Source organism: Fukomys damarensis, unplaced genomic scaffold (genome assembly GCF_012274545.1).
Source record: "Fukomys damarensis isolate Sample0158 unplaced genomic scaffold, DMR_v1.0_HiC HiC_scaffold_12, whole genome shotgun sequence".
In the NCBI taxonomy this organism is placed as follows: Eukaryota; Metazoa; Chordata; class Mammalia; order Rodentia; family Bathyergidae; genus Fukomys; species Fukomys damarensis.
Window position 1 is genome coordinate 5,519,004 of NW_022900924.1, and position 14,143 is coordinate 5,533,146.

A 14,143-nucleotide genomic window follows, 5' to 3' on the forward strand; every position below is an offset into this window, starting at 1 on the left:
TTTTGCCAAACCATATCCATCAGCTTTTTTTTTTTTTTTTTTTTTTTTTCTGTACCAAGGATCAAACTTTTAAGGCCTCACAGATGCTAGGAAAGTGCTTAACCATGGTGCTATACCCTCATCCCCAGCTTTAAAGAAAAACATATAAAGTAAAAATAATATTTTACATATTTCTTAACACACATTTCCAATCCCAGAACTCAGGAAGCCAAGGCAGGAAGATCATAAGAAATTCAAGGCCAGCCTGGGTTACATAGTGAGCCTAAGGTCAGCATGAACTACATAGTTAGGTCCTGTCTCAGTCCCCTTCCACTCCCGAAAAGCATCAATCTTATGGTTAAAGCATTTCAAAACTAGAAAACTGCCACCGTTTTCCAAGAAAGTGTTACTAGTGGGCAGTTTGTCTTTAGGCCCCAGTAATTTTCATTTTTGGTCTTTGGGGAATTCTTGCTAAGAGTGGCTCTCATTCTGCATGTCAGGGCCAATAACTTTTGGCCAAAGGCCACCACAATCATTTTCTATCCTGTCATGTTTTTCTCAATCAGCCTAAGTGAATTGCTTTCTTTGGTGTTGGGCATTGAACCCAGGGCCTCATGCACACTAGTCAAGTGCTCTACAGCTGAACAGTATCCTCTGTCCTTATCTTGGTAAAGGACAAAATTAGAAGAATTTCACCTATGTCCTGTACCCTTCCCCCAATACACCACAGAATAAGAAGGGACTTTCTCCAGTCCATTACTTATAAAAGAGACAGTAAATTTTCAGAAGCTTGGGGCATGAAGGGGAGCTGTGTGGCTATCTCAGTTTTTCAAGTATTTGCCAGGAAGTAAAACGGCACTTCTTCCTGTCCAGAGTGAGTTTGGAGCCAGTGAACGTGAGTAAATGAACATGCCAATATTGATTCGTGTCGCTGCTTTGGTAGATTTGCTCCTGGAAGCATTTTTTCTTGTCTGAAAGAATTTGGAGATGACACTGTTTATTTTTGTACTTTCCACCAGGTTCAAGGCTGGCATCGAAAAGCTACGTCCTGTGGCTTTTTGTTGGTCCCCGTTTTGGAGGGTCCCTTTGCTTTGCCCAGTTATCTTTATGGTGATCCCCTTCGAGCCCAGCTCTTCATTCCGCTCAACATCAGCTGCTTGATCAAGGAAGGCAGTGAGCATCTGTTTGACAGTAAGAGATACTCCTTTCCGGAAGTTCTGTGTCAGTGAGTAAGACCCCAGGTACCTCTCTGGGTATCAGATCAACTCAGGCTACTTAAAAGAGAGAGGCTTTCTCTGAGGGGCCAAAGTGATCTGGGTTTCCATCCTAGTTCTTCCCTTAGTGGCTCAGTCTCAGATTCCTTATTACTAAAATGAGACTGGCTAGATCTGCCTTCCCACCTTTGAGGACCGCCATAAGGCCTGGAGCAGTAGGTAGAAGAGGATGCTATGCACCGTAAGTCCCTAATAGCACTGCTGTTCTCCTGTGCCTTTTATGTGCATCAGCCTAACTGGTCTATAGGGTACAGGGATTTGAACCTCATGGGAGGCTTGCATATGCTTTTCTTTGCAAAAAGACGTAAGAACAGCGCACTCAAAGCAAAAAAAAAAAAAAAAAAAACCCAGTATCCTATAGTGTAAAGTTGTAATCTGTCAGCTCCTGGAACCCTGTATATGGCTTGGATCCTACATATAAAGGATGACAAAGCAAAGCTGGAGGAAGCTCAGAGGAGGACAGCAAAACACAGGTCAGAACACGGCTGCCAATCGAAACGAGGGCTCACAGGGTCTACCCGCCCTGCCACTCAATCCTGTTCCACCAAGTTTAGGACAGAAAAGAAGGATGAGCTCCACTTTACACAGTACATCGCTTTACATCGTGCATACGCTTTTTAGTGTGTGTGTGTGTGTGTGTGTGTGTGTGTGTGTGTGTGTGTGTGAGAGAGAGAGAGAGAGAGAGACAGACAGAGAGAGAGATGGTATCTCCTAAAGTTTTCCATGAATTCACAGATGCTTTTTAAAATCAAAGACTAGAATTGATGCCAATTTGTAAGGAGCCTTTTGACATAAAGATTATAAATGTGAAAGAAACAACTTTTGATGTAAGGGAGATATTTTCTTTCCATGCTCTTCTGTGTGTGTGTCGTGGTGGGCAGCAGAGGGTGAGATGGCCAACTTCGGTTTTCATGTGACAGGCTGCCCTACTTGTGCAAATAGCTTCTTTTTCCAGCGGCTCATCTGTGTATTTGTTTAAAATTTAGAAGACATTTTTGTAGAGACGCAGTGTTCCAGGGGATGGTTGGGGTTCCAGGTAAGCCTCACAAAGTCCCTTCCTGGCCATAGACTCCAAGATTTTTAAAAATTAATTTTATTGGTACATTTTAGTTATAATATGTTGACATTTATTATTGGGAGTTTGTACCTTTACATGATGTATCTTGGTTCTTATTTTTTCCTCATTCCCCTGCCCTCCCTTCAACACCTCCACCCCTCATTTACAAAGACATTTCATTTTTTCCTTTTCTCGTACTTATTCCTTTCCCTTTCCTCCTTTCCCCTGCCCCTCCCACTTCCCCTTTCCCTTTGCCCCTTTTCTTGTTTCACATTATCTATTACCCATTTCGATCCTTGTTTACACTTTCAGTTTCTCACACCAGAGAGACTATTTGGCATTTGTACGTGTGTGACCTATTTGATAATAAAGATTTTGAAAAGTCTTTTTGCACACATTCTTCAACCTCACAGCGTGGCTGAGAGAGGACCATTTATGCTGGATGATTGAGTATCTAGCAGACAATTTTAGACCAGGCAGCTCCCTGTAGTGTTATTAATAAGTTGCAGGACAGTGATCCTTCTTCACATCATCTCCAAGACTCTGGAGCTTTCCACCCTCCCTGTAACTGCATAGCTCAGAGGGACGGCATTAGAGGACATTTTTGTGCAAGTTGATAGTTTCCCCTGCAAGTTATTATCCAGTCTTCAAGACCAGCATCCTCTGTCGGTTGCCATGGTTACAGCTAAAGAAAGGAGTCCTAGTTTAAAGGAGTAAGGACTTGAGTCTAAAAATCGATTTATTGCTGCTTCCTGGAACAGTGAATTCAGAATCTTCAAATCTGAGAAGATGCTGTGTGCGCGCGCATGTGAGTGTGTGTTTTCATACTAAAGCCAAAGCCCTTTTTTCATTTTTGCTCTTTCTTGTCCAGAACCCTGAAATCTGTCTTAGCTAGAAAATTCCAAATATGAGAAGAGTTACGGAGCCACTTCAGGCGCTTCGAGCCTTTGGGATATCTGTGCAGTTGCTGCCCCAGCCCTCAACAACTCCATCCCAGGAGCAGTTTGGGCTCTGCTGCCTGTTGCTGTGTGACAGCCTGCTGAGCTCTCCCACCTCCTCACTCAGCATTTGGTTTCCAGAGCATCCCTGTAGGAGCAGTACCGTGGCTGATGGGGGAGGAGATGCCTGTGCTTTGCTCCCTCCCCAGCTGATCACTTGTCGAAAAATGTATTTTTATATTTACTTGCTTCAATTTTCCTACCCCTAAAAAGAAGCTTATAATATTGCCTTTCTTTATGGGGAAATGGAGAATTGGGAATACAAAACTATACATGGTGTTTTTATGGTTCCTTAGAAGGACCTAACGTGCATTTAAGGTTTATCTTATCTTTGTACTTTAATGTGCTCCTCTCAGTTTTTGGGTTCTGGTAGCTCACACTGCCTGCCTGCTAAGGACTTACCACCTTTGGTGCCTTAGGGAAAGGGATGATATGAACCTATAATTGTCCTTTCTTTAACCTTGGGTTGGAAACTGATCTGGCCCCAAGCAGTTAGTGTGGGAAAGCAGAGCTTAGGTTCAGTGGACAAAAGTCTCCAAGAGTAATGTAGGTTGTGGAAGCCCAGACAGAAGGGAAATTATAAATCAGCATTTGTTCTCTCTTCGTTTCAGGTTTTGAACCGGAAACGTATTGGGATCGAATGCATCTTTTCCAGGAAGCCATTGCACACAGGTTTGTCCCTTTGACAAAAGAGAATAATAGGAAGGAATCAGTATTTGTTTTCAATGTCAGTTACGAAAGTGAAACCCGGTTTGTTTTGTTCCTGGGGGAAAAAGATCTATTCCACAGGTTCACTCCTTACCTCCAACTGAACTCTTTGTTTTGGGTTCAGAGATAAACACTACCCAGTCAGTTCCTGTAGCTGTTGTTTTTCAGATCTTTTTCCCTTCATCCTGATGACAGAGCACTTAGAGCTATTTTGTTAGCCTCTAATAGGAGCCTGAGCCAAGCTATCCAGGAGATAGCATGAAATGAAAAAATTGTAGCTGGATGTGGTGATACACACCTGTAATCCCAATTACTTGGGAGGCTTAGGCAGGAAGATTGGAAATTCAAAGCCAGCCTGAACAGCTTGGCAACTGTCTCAAAATAAAAAGGGGGCAGGTGATGTAGTTCTACAGGAAGGCCTTGGGTTCAACCCACAAAAATAAAATTTAAAAAAGAAAGAAAAAGAAAAAATGTCACTACTCCCTTGATATGTGTTCAAAGACAATGAATGATTAAAAAGCAATAGATGAGGGCCAGGGATTTAGCTCAGTGGTGCTGCCACCTGCCTCGCAAGCACAAGGTCCTGAGTTCCATGCCTGGTACCAAAAAAAAAAAAAGCAATAGATGAGCTGGGTACAGTAGTGTACACTTGTAATTTCAGGTATTCAGGAGGCTGAAACGGATCACAAGTTTAAGTCTGCCCTGTCTCAAAATTTAAAACAAATATAAAGGGCTGTGGATGTGGCTCAGTAGTAGAGTGCTTGCCTATTGATATGTGAGACTATGAGTTCAATCTCCAGAACCACAAAAAAAAAACAATAAATAAAAGCAATAGATATCTGTAGATATTTCTTGGCATCTAATGCATATGCCAGGGAAAGCCTTCCCTAGGCTTAGCTGTTTCCTCCTGGACCAGTCCAGCAAATTGCCTTGTCTGTCATCATTAAGTCGTGGTCTGATTACTACTTTGTTCATCATTTTGAAAACAGAACCTCCGGATCTTGCTCCAGTAACCTTGCTGCACCTCGTCAGTGTCATGTTATCTCCCCCCTACATACATTCACAGCCAACAGGATGAAGTCCAAGCTCTTTTAAGTGTCTCCCTGTTTACTTTGGCCCTTATCATAAGGTGTAGACCTAGCTCAGGGACTCAGTAGAGCCTGTGGAATGAATGCCAGGGCAACTGATACCCTCCTTTAAATGAGAAGAGGTGCAGATGTAGGGTGGGGCGGAAAGAGCACGGTGGTCAGTGGGAAACAGAAGGGCCTGGTCCATCCCCACCTCTACCAGTGTCTAGATGAGGAAATTCTATGGCAAGTCTTGGAACTACCAATACCAATCCTTTGTTTGCTCACACGCTTTGGGCTTACCTAATGAGGCTGTAGGAGAGTAGTCATTAGGAAAGCCCCAGCTCATTGCTGAGATTGTAAATAGCTTTTATACTGCTTGCCTTGTACCGGGCAATCATTTCATCTTACTGCCCACTGTATCACTTGGAATGTGACCTCTATCTGCCACTTAATCTTTTTTCTTTACAGTAGGCTCCTTCTGGTCCCCTTGAGCCCTGATTCTGGTCATATTTCCTCTAAACTATTACCTTTTCCTCTTTAGCCTGCCTTTCCAACCCCTAATTTTCTCAGGCATCTTCCACCAGTCCCCATGTATCACTGCACCCGACTCAGTTCTGTGTCACCTTCCCCCTTGTAATCTAAGCCCCTACCTCCTCTACTACTACCGGTGTCTTCTACCAGGATCCATACACCCCTCCACTCTTAATTTTCCTTTCCTTTTTTTTTTTTCAAGCAAGAAAGATTTATTGTAGCTCATCTCTTTCCTTGTCTTCCAAACACTCTGTCAGTCTATTACACTGATTCAAGGGGGCCTTAAAGTGCAAAGTTATACATTTTTCTCAGTTTTTCTTCTTCTACAGTGCCTAGCAAAGTGTCTTGCCCAGAGTAGTTGTTTTACTTTTGGCTTTTGCAAGATACAGAACTATCTTGGTCATTTTCTTATCTCGGACACCTAATACCCAGCATCCACAGCTTAAAGGATGAAAGGTTTATATTGGCTCACATTTTCAGAAATTTCAGTCCATATTGGCAGGCTCCGAGACAGAAACAGAGGGGCCTGGGTAGAGGAAAGCTGCTCATCTCATGAACATCGCACAACAGGAAGCAGAGAGTGAATGAAGTAAGGAGCCAGGGAAGCAGACACACCCTTTCAGGTCACACCCTCAGTGACTCACCTCTTTTGACCAGACCCCACGTACTAACAGTCAGTCACCTATGTCACCACCATGACTCAGTCCCCTTCCAAAAGTCCTGAGTGGATGTGAGAGCAATCTGGCTGTGACATCTGTTACCCCACTGATCTCCAGGGTCGATTCGGCTGGTCTGGCTGGCTAGGCAGGTGTCCCTTTCTCCCTCACTACTCCATGTGCATCTTGCCTACAGCTGTGTGCTTAGTCAAAGAGGACTGCAAGAACCTCTGAACAAGCTCCCAAAAGTCCTGTGAGCATAAAAGATCATTGGGAGACATTTTCAATCTAAACTGTAACAGTCTATCCCTGGCTGCCAAAAGACTCATCTATATCTTTTTGTGCAGAATGCATTTAGTTCATCTCTAAGTGTCATCAAAGTTATTTTGTTTTGTTTTGTTTCCTGGTACCGGGGACCGTGCAACGGAGCTAAATCCCCAGCTCTGTCATCGAGTTTTAACAGTTCCAGCACTGCTGAAAAATCTAAGAGTCTAAGTCCGAAGTCTTCTCTGAGACACAAGGCAAACTCTTAGCCATGAGCCCCTGTACATACTGCCAACATACAATGGCACACGGTAAACAAATGCATTCCAAAAAGGAGGAATAGGAAGATAAAAAGGAGTAGCACCAAAGCAAGACCAAAACCCAGCAGGGCAAACGTTAAATCCCATAGCTTTATGTCCATCACCTGGGGCAAATTGTGTTACTGTGATGAGATTTCCAAAGGGTTGCCCTACCTCTGTGACACTGCCAGTTGCAGGTTTAGTAACCTCTTTCTTGGGGTGGCTTTGTTCCCTACCTGTGGCTTTCTCAAATGTTCCATATTTCTGGCTTCTCCATCTTCCTGGGGTCTCTACTGTACTGTTAGCTTTATTCTTTCAACTTCATGCACTGCCCTCCTGGGAACATGACCTGGCCAACCAGGCCTTCTGAAATCTAAGTGGAAGCCTCCTTGACTCCATAAATCTTGCATTCTGCATGTCTGTAAAATCAGAACTATATAGATAGCACCAATGTCTGCTGCCTACTTGAGCAGTGGCTAGGCCTCCTTGAATTATAGCTGGAGAGGCCTCTTAGTGCCTTAATAGCTGAGCACTATGAAACAAATCCCACAGAACCAATTTCCAATTTATTAGGTGGACCTTCTTCAGCAGGATACCCTAGGGCTGTCTTTCTTAAAGCAAAATTTTTACTTTTGTACCCCCAAACCTGCAAAGGAGGGGCCTGACATGTTCTCAAACTATCTATCCTGTTGTCCTGATAGTCCTATTTTCGTAAAATACTTTGCTTTTTTATTTATTTTATTTATTTGTTTTGTTTTGTATTTGGGATTGAACCTAGGGCCTTCACACTGAGCTACAATTCCAATATTTTTGTTCTTATTTTGAGACAAAGTATGACTAGGTTGCTAAATTGCCCAGGCTGAGCTGGCACTTGCAACCTGCCTGCCTCAGCTTCTCAGAGTGTTGTAGGTAAATGTAGGTTGTTAAACATCCTTGGGATCTGGATGAAACAAAGAAAAACTAAAATAGGAAGCAAAAGCTGACATTACCTTGGGACAAAGGGTACTCTGAGTTGGCATCAGAACATCACACAAACCCAAGGGACAAATAAAGCTCACCGTGGCCATGTTGGTGGTTTGCTCTCACTGTGTCCAGGCCTGGAACTTGGGGACATTCTGCAAATCAACAACTCTGCAAAGAAATCCCAGCACTAGGGAGATCCACTGATCTAGTGATACTAATCACTTCATCTCATCTATAAAATGAAGACTGAAGCTGGGTGTCGTGGCACATGCCTGTAATGCCAGCACTCAGGAGGCTGAGACAGGAGGATCACTGTGAGTTCCAGACCAGCCTGGGCTACATAGTGAGTTCCAGGTCATTCTCAGCTACATAGTGAGACCCTGTCTCAAAAAAAGAAAAAAAAGACTTGATGGTTTTTGACATTCCTGCCTGCCCTAATATTCATTATAATCTCGCAAGTGAAATGTGCACTAGGAGGGAAAAAAAGATAAAATACCTTCAGTGAAAGGAATAACATGGGTACATGTTATTTAGGGGATATGCCAGGCCCTTTAAACATATAAACATTTATAGATAAGGAAAGCAGGGGGTGGGGGTGGGGATGGTTTGCACAAAATTTCTGAACAAATGACAAGCCAAAATCTGGAACTGTGAAGTGATGTGGGGAATAAGATTCACACAGACAGTGTTTTGTGAGGGTGGGTGGGAACGAGGGCCACGAAACTTGAAAACACCATACACAACCCACAACATCTCACCAGTGGGTGAGCTCCAGTGAGGCAGGACATGGAGGGACAGGGTGCAAGCCACGGTGGCCTAGTGCTCTCACCATGAATTTGGTCTCCGGGGTACCTGGAGACCCCAGGCACAGCCAGGCATTGCTGCTTCTTAATACTAAACCTTTTTAGCAACTAAGATATCTTCTGTTGAGCTCTCCACTCTTCCTCCTTTACAGGTGCTTTCTTTCTGACAAAGCTGAAAACTTTTTAAATGGGATTTGTGTTCCTGTTTTTCAGTATAAATCTCACTAAAAGCAGAAAATACTTCAATGCTACAGCTTGCCCATTGGGCTGCCTTAATTTGTCTGCACCAGATTAGTCTGCTGCCTGCAAAGTCTCATGAGCAAAATTTTCTTCAGGAGCGTAACACACACGGTCTAAAGTCCACCTGCCAGTGGAGTCCTTGTTTCCAGATGAAACCTTCTGAGCCTGGCCTTTACCATCTGCATTTCTACACCCATTCTGGTCTTATGAGCTCCAACTAGAATCTTTCATCATGTTTGGCATTTTACAACATTCTAGAGCTTCTCTATCTGGCACCTCCAAACTTTTCCAAAATCCTCCTGCAAACCAGTTCAGAAGGCTTTTAAACCACATGGTCCAGGTATATTCAAGGCAATGACCCCATTTCTGGCACCAAAATCTGTCTCATTCGCTTTCTAGTCTGTGAGACACAATACTCAACACCCACAGCTTAAAAGCAGAGCTCACAGTTTCAGAAGTTTCAGTTGATGGCCGGCAGACTCCAAGACAAAAATGTCACGGTGGAAGGGCCTGGGTGGAAGAAAGCTGCTTACATTGTAACAGCCAGTAATCAGAAGTGAGGAGCCAGGAAAGGAGATACACTTCTCCAGGTTGTGCCTTTAGTGACCCACCTCTTTGATCAGACCTCAACTCCAAACAGCAGAGTCAACTATATCATTTTCATGATTCATTCAACTTCCAAAATCCCTATCTATGAGTATAAGGTGTTTGGGAACCTTCTATTTTTGGTACCGGGAATCGAATTTAGGACCTTGGTTTGCAAGGCAAGCAGGAGAACCACTGTGCCAAATCCCTGGCCCACGGGAACCTTCTTGATCTAGACCATAACAGGAAATTTCAGTGGGAATGTGGCTCTGAAATGAAACATTAGCTCACCCATAGTCCTATATCAGAAAACACTAGAAAATCTCCACCCACCCTGGGTACCCTCTGCTCTAACTCCCAGCTCTTTCAACTTCTCTAGGTTGAGGTGAAATTAGTGGAACCCCCTACTTTCACTGTGATCCTGACTTGCATTTTCCCAATTGGCTGATGAGGTAGTCAGGGACCATGTGGTCAAATTGTTATTTATTTTATTTATGTTTGATACAGGGTCTCAAAAACCTAACCCTGTGTAGTTCAGGCTGGCCTTGAACTATGTTGCCCCAGATGGTCTCAAACTTACTTTGATCTTCCTGCCTTAGCCTCTCACATGCAGGGATTATAGGCTGCATCACCATGCCCAAAAAACTGCTTTTAAAAAATAAAGGTCTTTTTTTGTGATCTAAGGCGGAACTGAGGCAAGAATACCCTGGTTAGGCTGACCACGCTGAGTGAATCAGTACGATTGCAAAGTATAGAGAAAGTAGAGGAAAATCCAGGCTGTGTCCATGCATAGTAGAAGCAGTGTGGAGATGAGGGAGTTTGTGTGTTTGACTTTTGGTAAATTCTTACGTGATGCCAGTATACAGTCAGCAGTGTAGAGGATCTGACCTAGCTCCTCCCCAGGGTGGCTTCTTACCTCCTTTAGCACTGCCTACATCACTGCCTTCATTATATAAACGCCTCAGACTCCGGCCAGAGCCACATCTGTGAGCACGTCCTTTACAACTCTTAGCAGGTAGGACCATAATAAATGCACCTTATGGAAATAGAAAAACCAGGAATAGAACAGGCCATAGATGAGAAGTAGAACAGAACAAGTCACAGATGAAAAATGGTTTCTCCTGCCTATTTCCAGAGCAGAGCAAAGCCAAGAACCTCAAATTACTGTTCTTCGCTTTTAAAAGAATTTCAATTAAAATATTTCCATCCATTTTAATTTGAGGCCTTTACTGAGAGCCTTTCTACATGCTTAGCATAAGAACAGTGGGGAGTGGGGGTGAGGTGTGGCTGAGGTAAACTAAGATGAGGAATGTATGTAGATGAGCGCCTTACAGCTAGGACTGGAGGTGGATTCCAGCAAAAGGCAGAGTGAAGGTCAGGGGTGGTCTTGGCTGGGGACTCGGGAGCGCACAGGGGCGGGAGTGCCCCCACTACTGAAGATGCTGTGAGAGGGAGGGTGAGGCCGGGCAGAGATGAAGGCCGGATGAGACATGGGCAGATCCTAACCGTGGAGGGGAGAACTCCTGGGCCGCAGAAAGCTGGGGATCCACAATGTTGGAAGGAATGGAGGTTGGGACGTGGTGGAAATAAAAAATAAGCAGCATGCATGGTCCACCTGGAACAAGATTTTTCCAGGTCCCTTTATCTCAAGACATCAGAGAATCTTACTAGCCACACTCTCCCCTATTCCTTTAGCTAAAGGGGTCCTAACCAGTGTTTCTGTCCTTTCCTCAGGTTCGGGTTTGTACAAGATAAATATTCTGCCTCTGCTTTTAACTTCCCTGCTGAGAACAAGCCTCAGTACATCCACGTTACAGGTGAGGTGCTGGGGACAAAACCCTGGGTAGGTGGGCCCCTGTGGCAGATGCAGGAGCCCTAAAGGAGACAGGGCCTGTTCTTGAAGGTTCCATCCCCTGCTTTGAGCCGGAGGTAGTAGAACCACTTCAGCCAAAGTCTAGGTGCCCTCCTGCTGGCTGCCACACAGGCCCTGCCCTTCTCCTTCAGGGACAGTGTTTCTGCAGCTGCCCTACTCCAAGCGCAAGTTCTCGGGGCAGCAGCGACGGCGGCGGAACTCCACCAGCTCCACCAACCAGAACATGTTCTGCGAGGAGCGCGTTGGTTACAACTGGGCCTACAACACCATGCTGACCAAGACGTGGCGCTCCAGCGCCACGGGGGATGAAAAATTTGCTGACCGGCTACTGAAGGACTTCACAGACTTCTGCATCAACCGTGACAACCGGCTGGTCATGTTCTGGATGAGCTGTCTGGAGAAGATGCACTCCAGTGCCCCGTGAAGCTAGGCTGCCCTGGGCTTGGAAGGAGGTGCCCGTGCTGGGGGAAGAGGATCCGACGCCGACTGTCAGCATCAGGTGTCAGTGTGCCAGTGTCCGTGAGTGGGGCCGTAGCTTCTTTTTGGCCTTCCCCGAGTGTTCTATTCCAGGAGAAAGACTTTGGAAGCAGCTCCCGCTTCCACCACTGAGATCCTGTCAGCAAGTGCCCAGAGCAGGAGGGAGGCACAGATTGTCCGTGGGAGGGCGCTTCAGTGTCTGGAAAAGTGGGCAGGCAGCCCTCATGAATGTCCTTGGAGAGAGGGAGGCTCCTGTTAGTGTCCTTTTCCTCCACCATTCCTAGGATAATCTGAAGAGAATCTGCCGCTTCCTGCCCAGAAGTATGCACAGTGTGTAAGATAATTATGTGAAATAATGTACCATAGACTCACGCCGTCTGTATATACCTGTACATACATATCAGAAGCAAATAAAACTTCATGTGCAGCCTCTCTGTCCCAAGCCTTGTTCCCGACTGCAGCCGTACCATCCTTTGTGGGCGATCGTGCCCAGTGAGTGAGGTAGGCACAGATGGCGAGGACTTCAAGAAGACACTCGCTTGGGGCATCTGGCTGTGACTTAGCTAAGATAATTCTTTTTACAGACCATTGGGCATGGCAGGGATACTTCCGGTTGGGACTAGTAAGATGAGTAGGTAACTTTAGGCTTGTGCTGTTGGAGGTGAATCTTACTTAATGGGTGAGCCCAGCTCTGGAATGCAGACATCATGGCAGTGTGAAATATGTCAAAAGGAAAGCCTCTTTGCACTTTTGGTTTAGGACCCGCGGTTTAACAGGGTAAGACTTAACATGGATCCTCAATCTTAGCACCTTGCCCTAACCTGCTTAGGAGAGGGGAGAACCTGGCAGTTACCCCGCATCCTCCGCCATCCCTCCACCTGGAACTAATCCCAGGCTCTGGTGATTTACCTCCTCAGTAACTTGCAGAATCATCCACTTCTCAGGCTCCGTGTGACCACTCCAAGGCCAGCCCACCTTTGTCTTCCCCTCGGATCCCTAGGAAAACTTAACTTGTCTTTACTTTCACTCCAGGCCATTCTCTACTGTGCAGTTAGAATCTTTTTTTAAAAAACACTCCGATTGTTTCTGCCACTTCTTTAGAATTCTCCAACTTAAGCTTGGAAATCTTAGATGTGAGGCTGGGATGTCGGTCAGCGGTTGAGCACTTACCTCGCATGCACAGGGCCCTGGGTTTGATACCCACCTCTAATCTCCCTCAGAAAACTTGGATGCAGCCCACACGATCCTGCATAACCATTGTGTAGTTCTTGGAACTTTGCACCTCTAGCAGTTAAGGATGTTTGCACACGCTGTTCCATCTGAACTTACTTAGAGCTCCTAAGATGCAGCCATTGATGTTACATGTAGAGATTTTGAAAGATTAGGTTTGTTAATATGTAAGACAATAATGGTTGATTCTTGGCGTGGAATTTTCCTTTTTTACCTTTCCTTCCCACAAACAAACCAGTGCTTCTCTCAGAAGTGTTAGTCTTCTTATCTATAAAATGGGAAGCTATCTCCCAGGGGAGTTGGAAGATGTATGTATACGAAAGGATGTACCTACAAGAAGGCAGTAAATGATTATTTTTTCCTCAAGTGGCTCTTGTCACGTTCCTGCATGAGCGTCTTCACCATGCTCCCAAGCCACCTTCCTGAGTGGTGGTGCTGGGCGCAACAACTCCGGCCTGTTCTAGTCCTATGGCATGATCGTTTGTGATCCTCATTACCCAGCATGTAAAGCCAAAGTTGACCCCAGTTTCTGTCATGTGTCCACAGATGACCGGGCTAAAAAAACTCAGAATGATCTGGCAAGAAGGGGTGGGTTATGAGTTAGAATGTTAGGGTCACACGCCTGTCCTAGCTGAACCTGAAACAGCTTGCCCTTGAGCCCCAGTTCCCTCTGCCTGCTCCCTTGTACTCCTCTTTGATGGCTATTTCCTTCTACCCATGAAACTCTGAAACCTAACGCAATGCCTTCCTCCTCCACCATCACTCCACTCTCCCACTTTTCCATCTAACCTGTCCCTTAGGCCTGTCCAGCTCTGTCCATACCTGCTGCCTACGTGCAGAGCTCAGCTCTCAGGGAATATATGATTTGATTAGACATTGCTGTGATTTCATGTATTGGAATCTTCATCCCTAAAGCTTTCTATTAGAAGTATTTGGGAGGTAATAAGGATTAGATGAGATCATGAGGATGGGATTCTCGAGACGGCCTTAGTGGCCTTTATAGGAAAAGGAAGAGACCCATGTTACCATGCTTCTGTACCATGTCGTGATACAGCAAGAAGGCCCTCGCCAGGTGCCAGTGCCATGTTCATGGACTTCCCAGCCACTAGAACTATAAGCCAAATAAACTTCTATTC

General features: G+C 45.1%; 1 protein-coding gene across 13 annotated transcripts in view; it reads left to right on the forward strand.

Moving 5' to 3' along the window:
* The window catches only part of Depdc5 (DEP domain containing 5, GATOR1 subcomplex subunit), a 135,039-nt gene extending 120,896 nt beyond the window's left edge, over nt 1-14,143 (forward strand). For 8 of the 13 annotated variants that reach the window (XM_010603861.2, XM_019204488.2, XM_010603856.2 and 5 more), the window contains 4 exons: nt 999-1,170; nt 3,920-3,980; nt 11,162-11,244; nt 11,432-14,142. In XM_010603861.2, coding sequence (XP_010602163.1) covers nt 999-1,170; nt 3,920-3,980; nt 11,162-11,244; nt 11,432-11,724 — 609 coding nt within the window. In that variant the 3' untranslated portion in view covers nt 11,725-14,142. Of the gene's footprint in view, nt 1-998; nt 1,171-3,919; nt 3,981-11,161; nt 11,245-11,431 lie in introns of all 13 variants that reach the window. The other 5 variants (XM_010603855.2, XM_010603858.2, XM_010603857.2 and 2 more) reach the window with 1 other exon arrangement.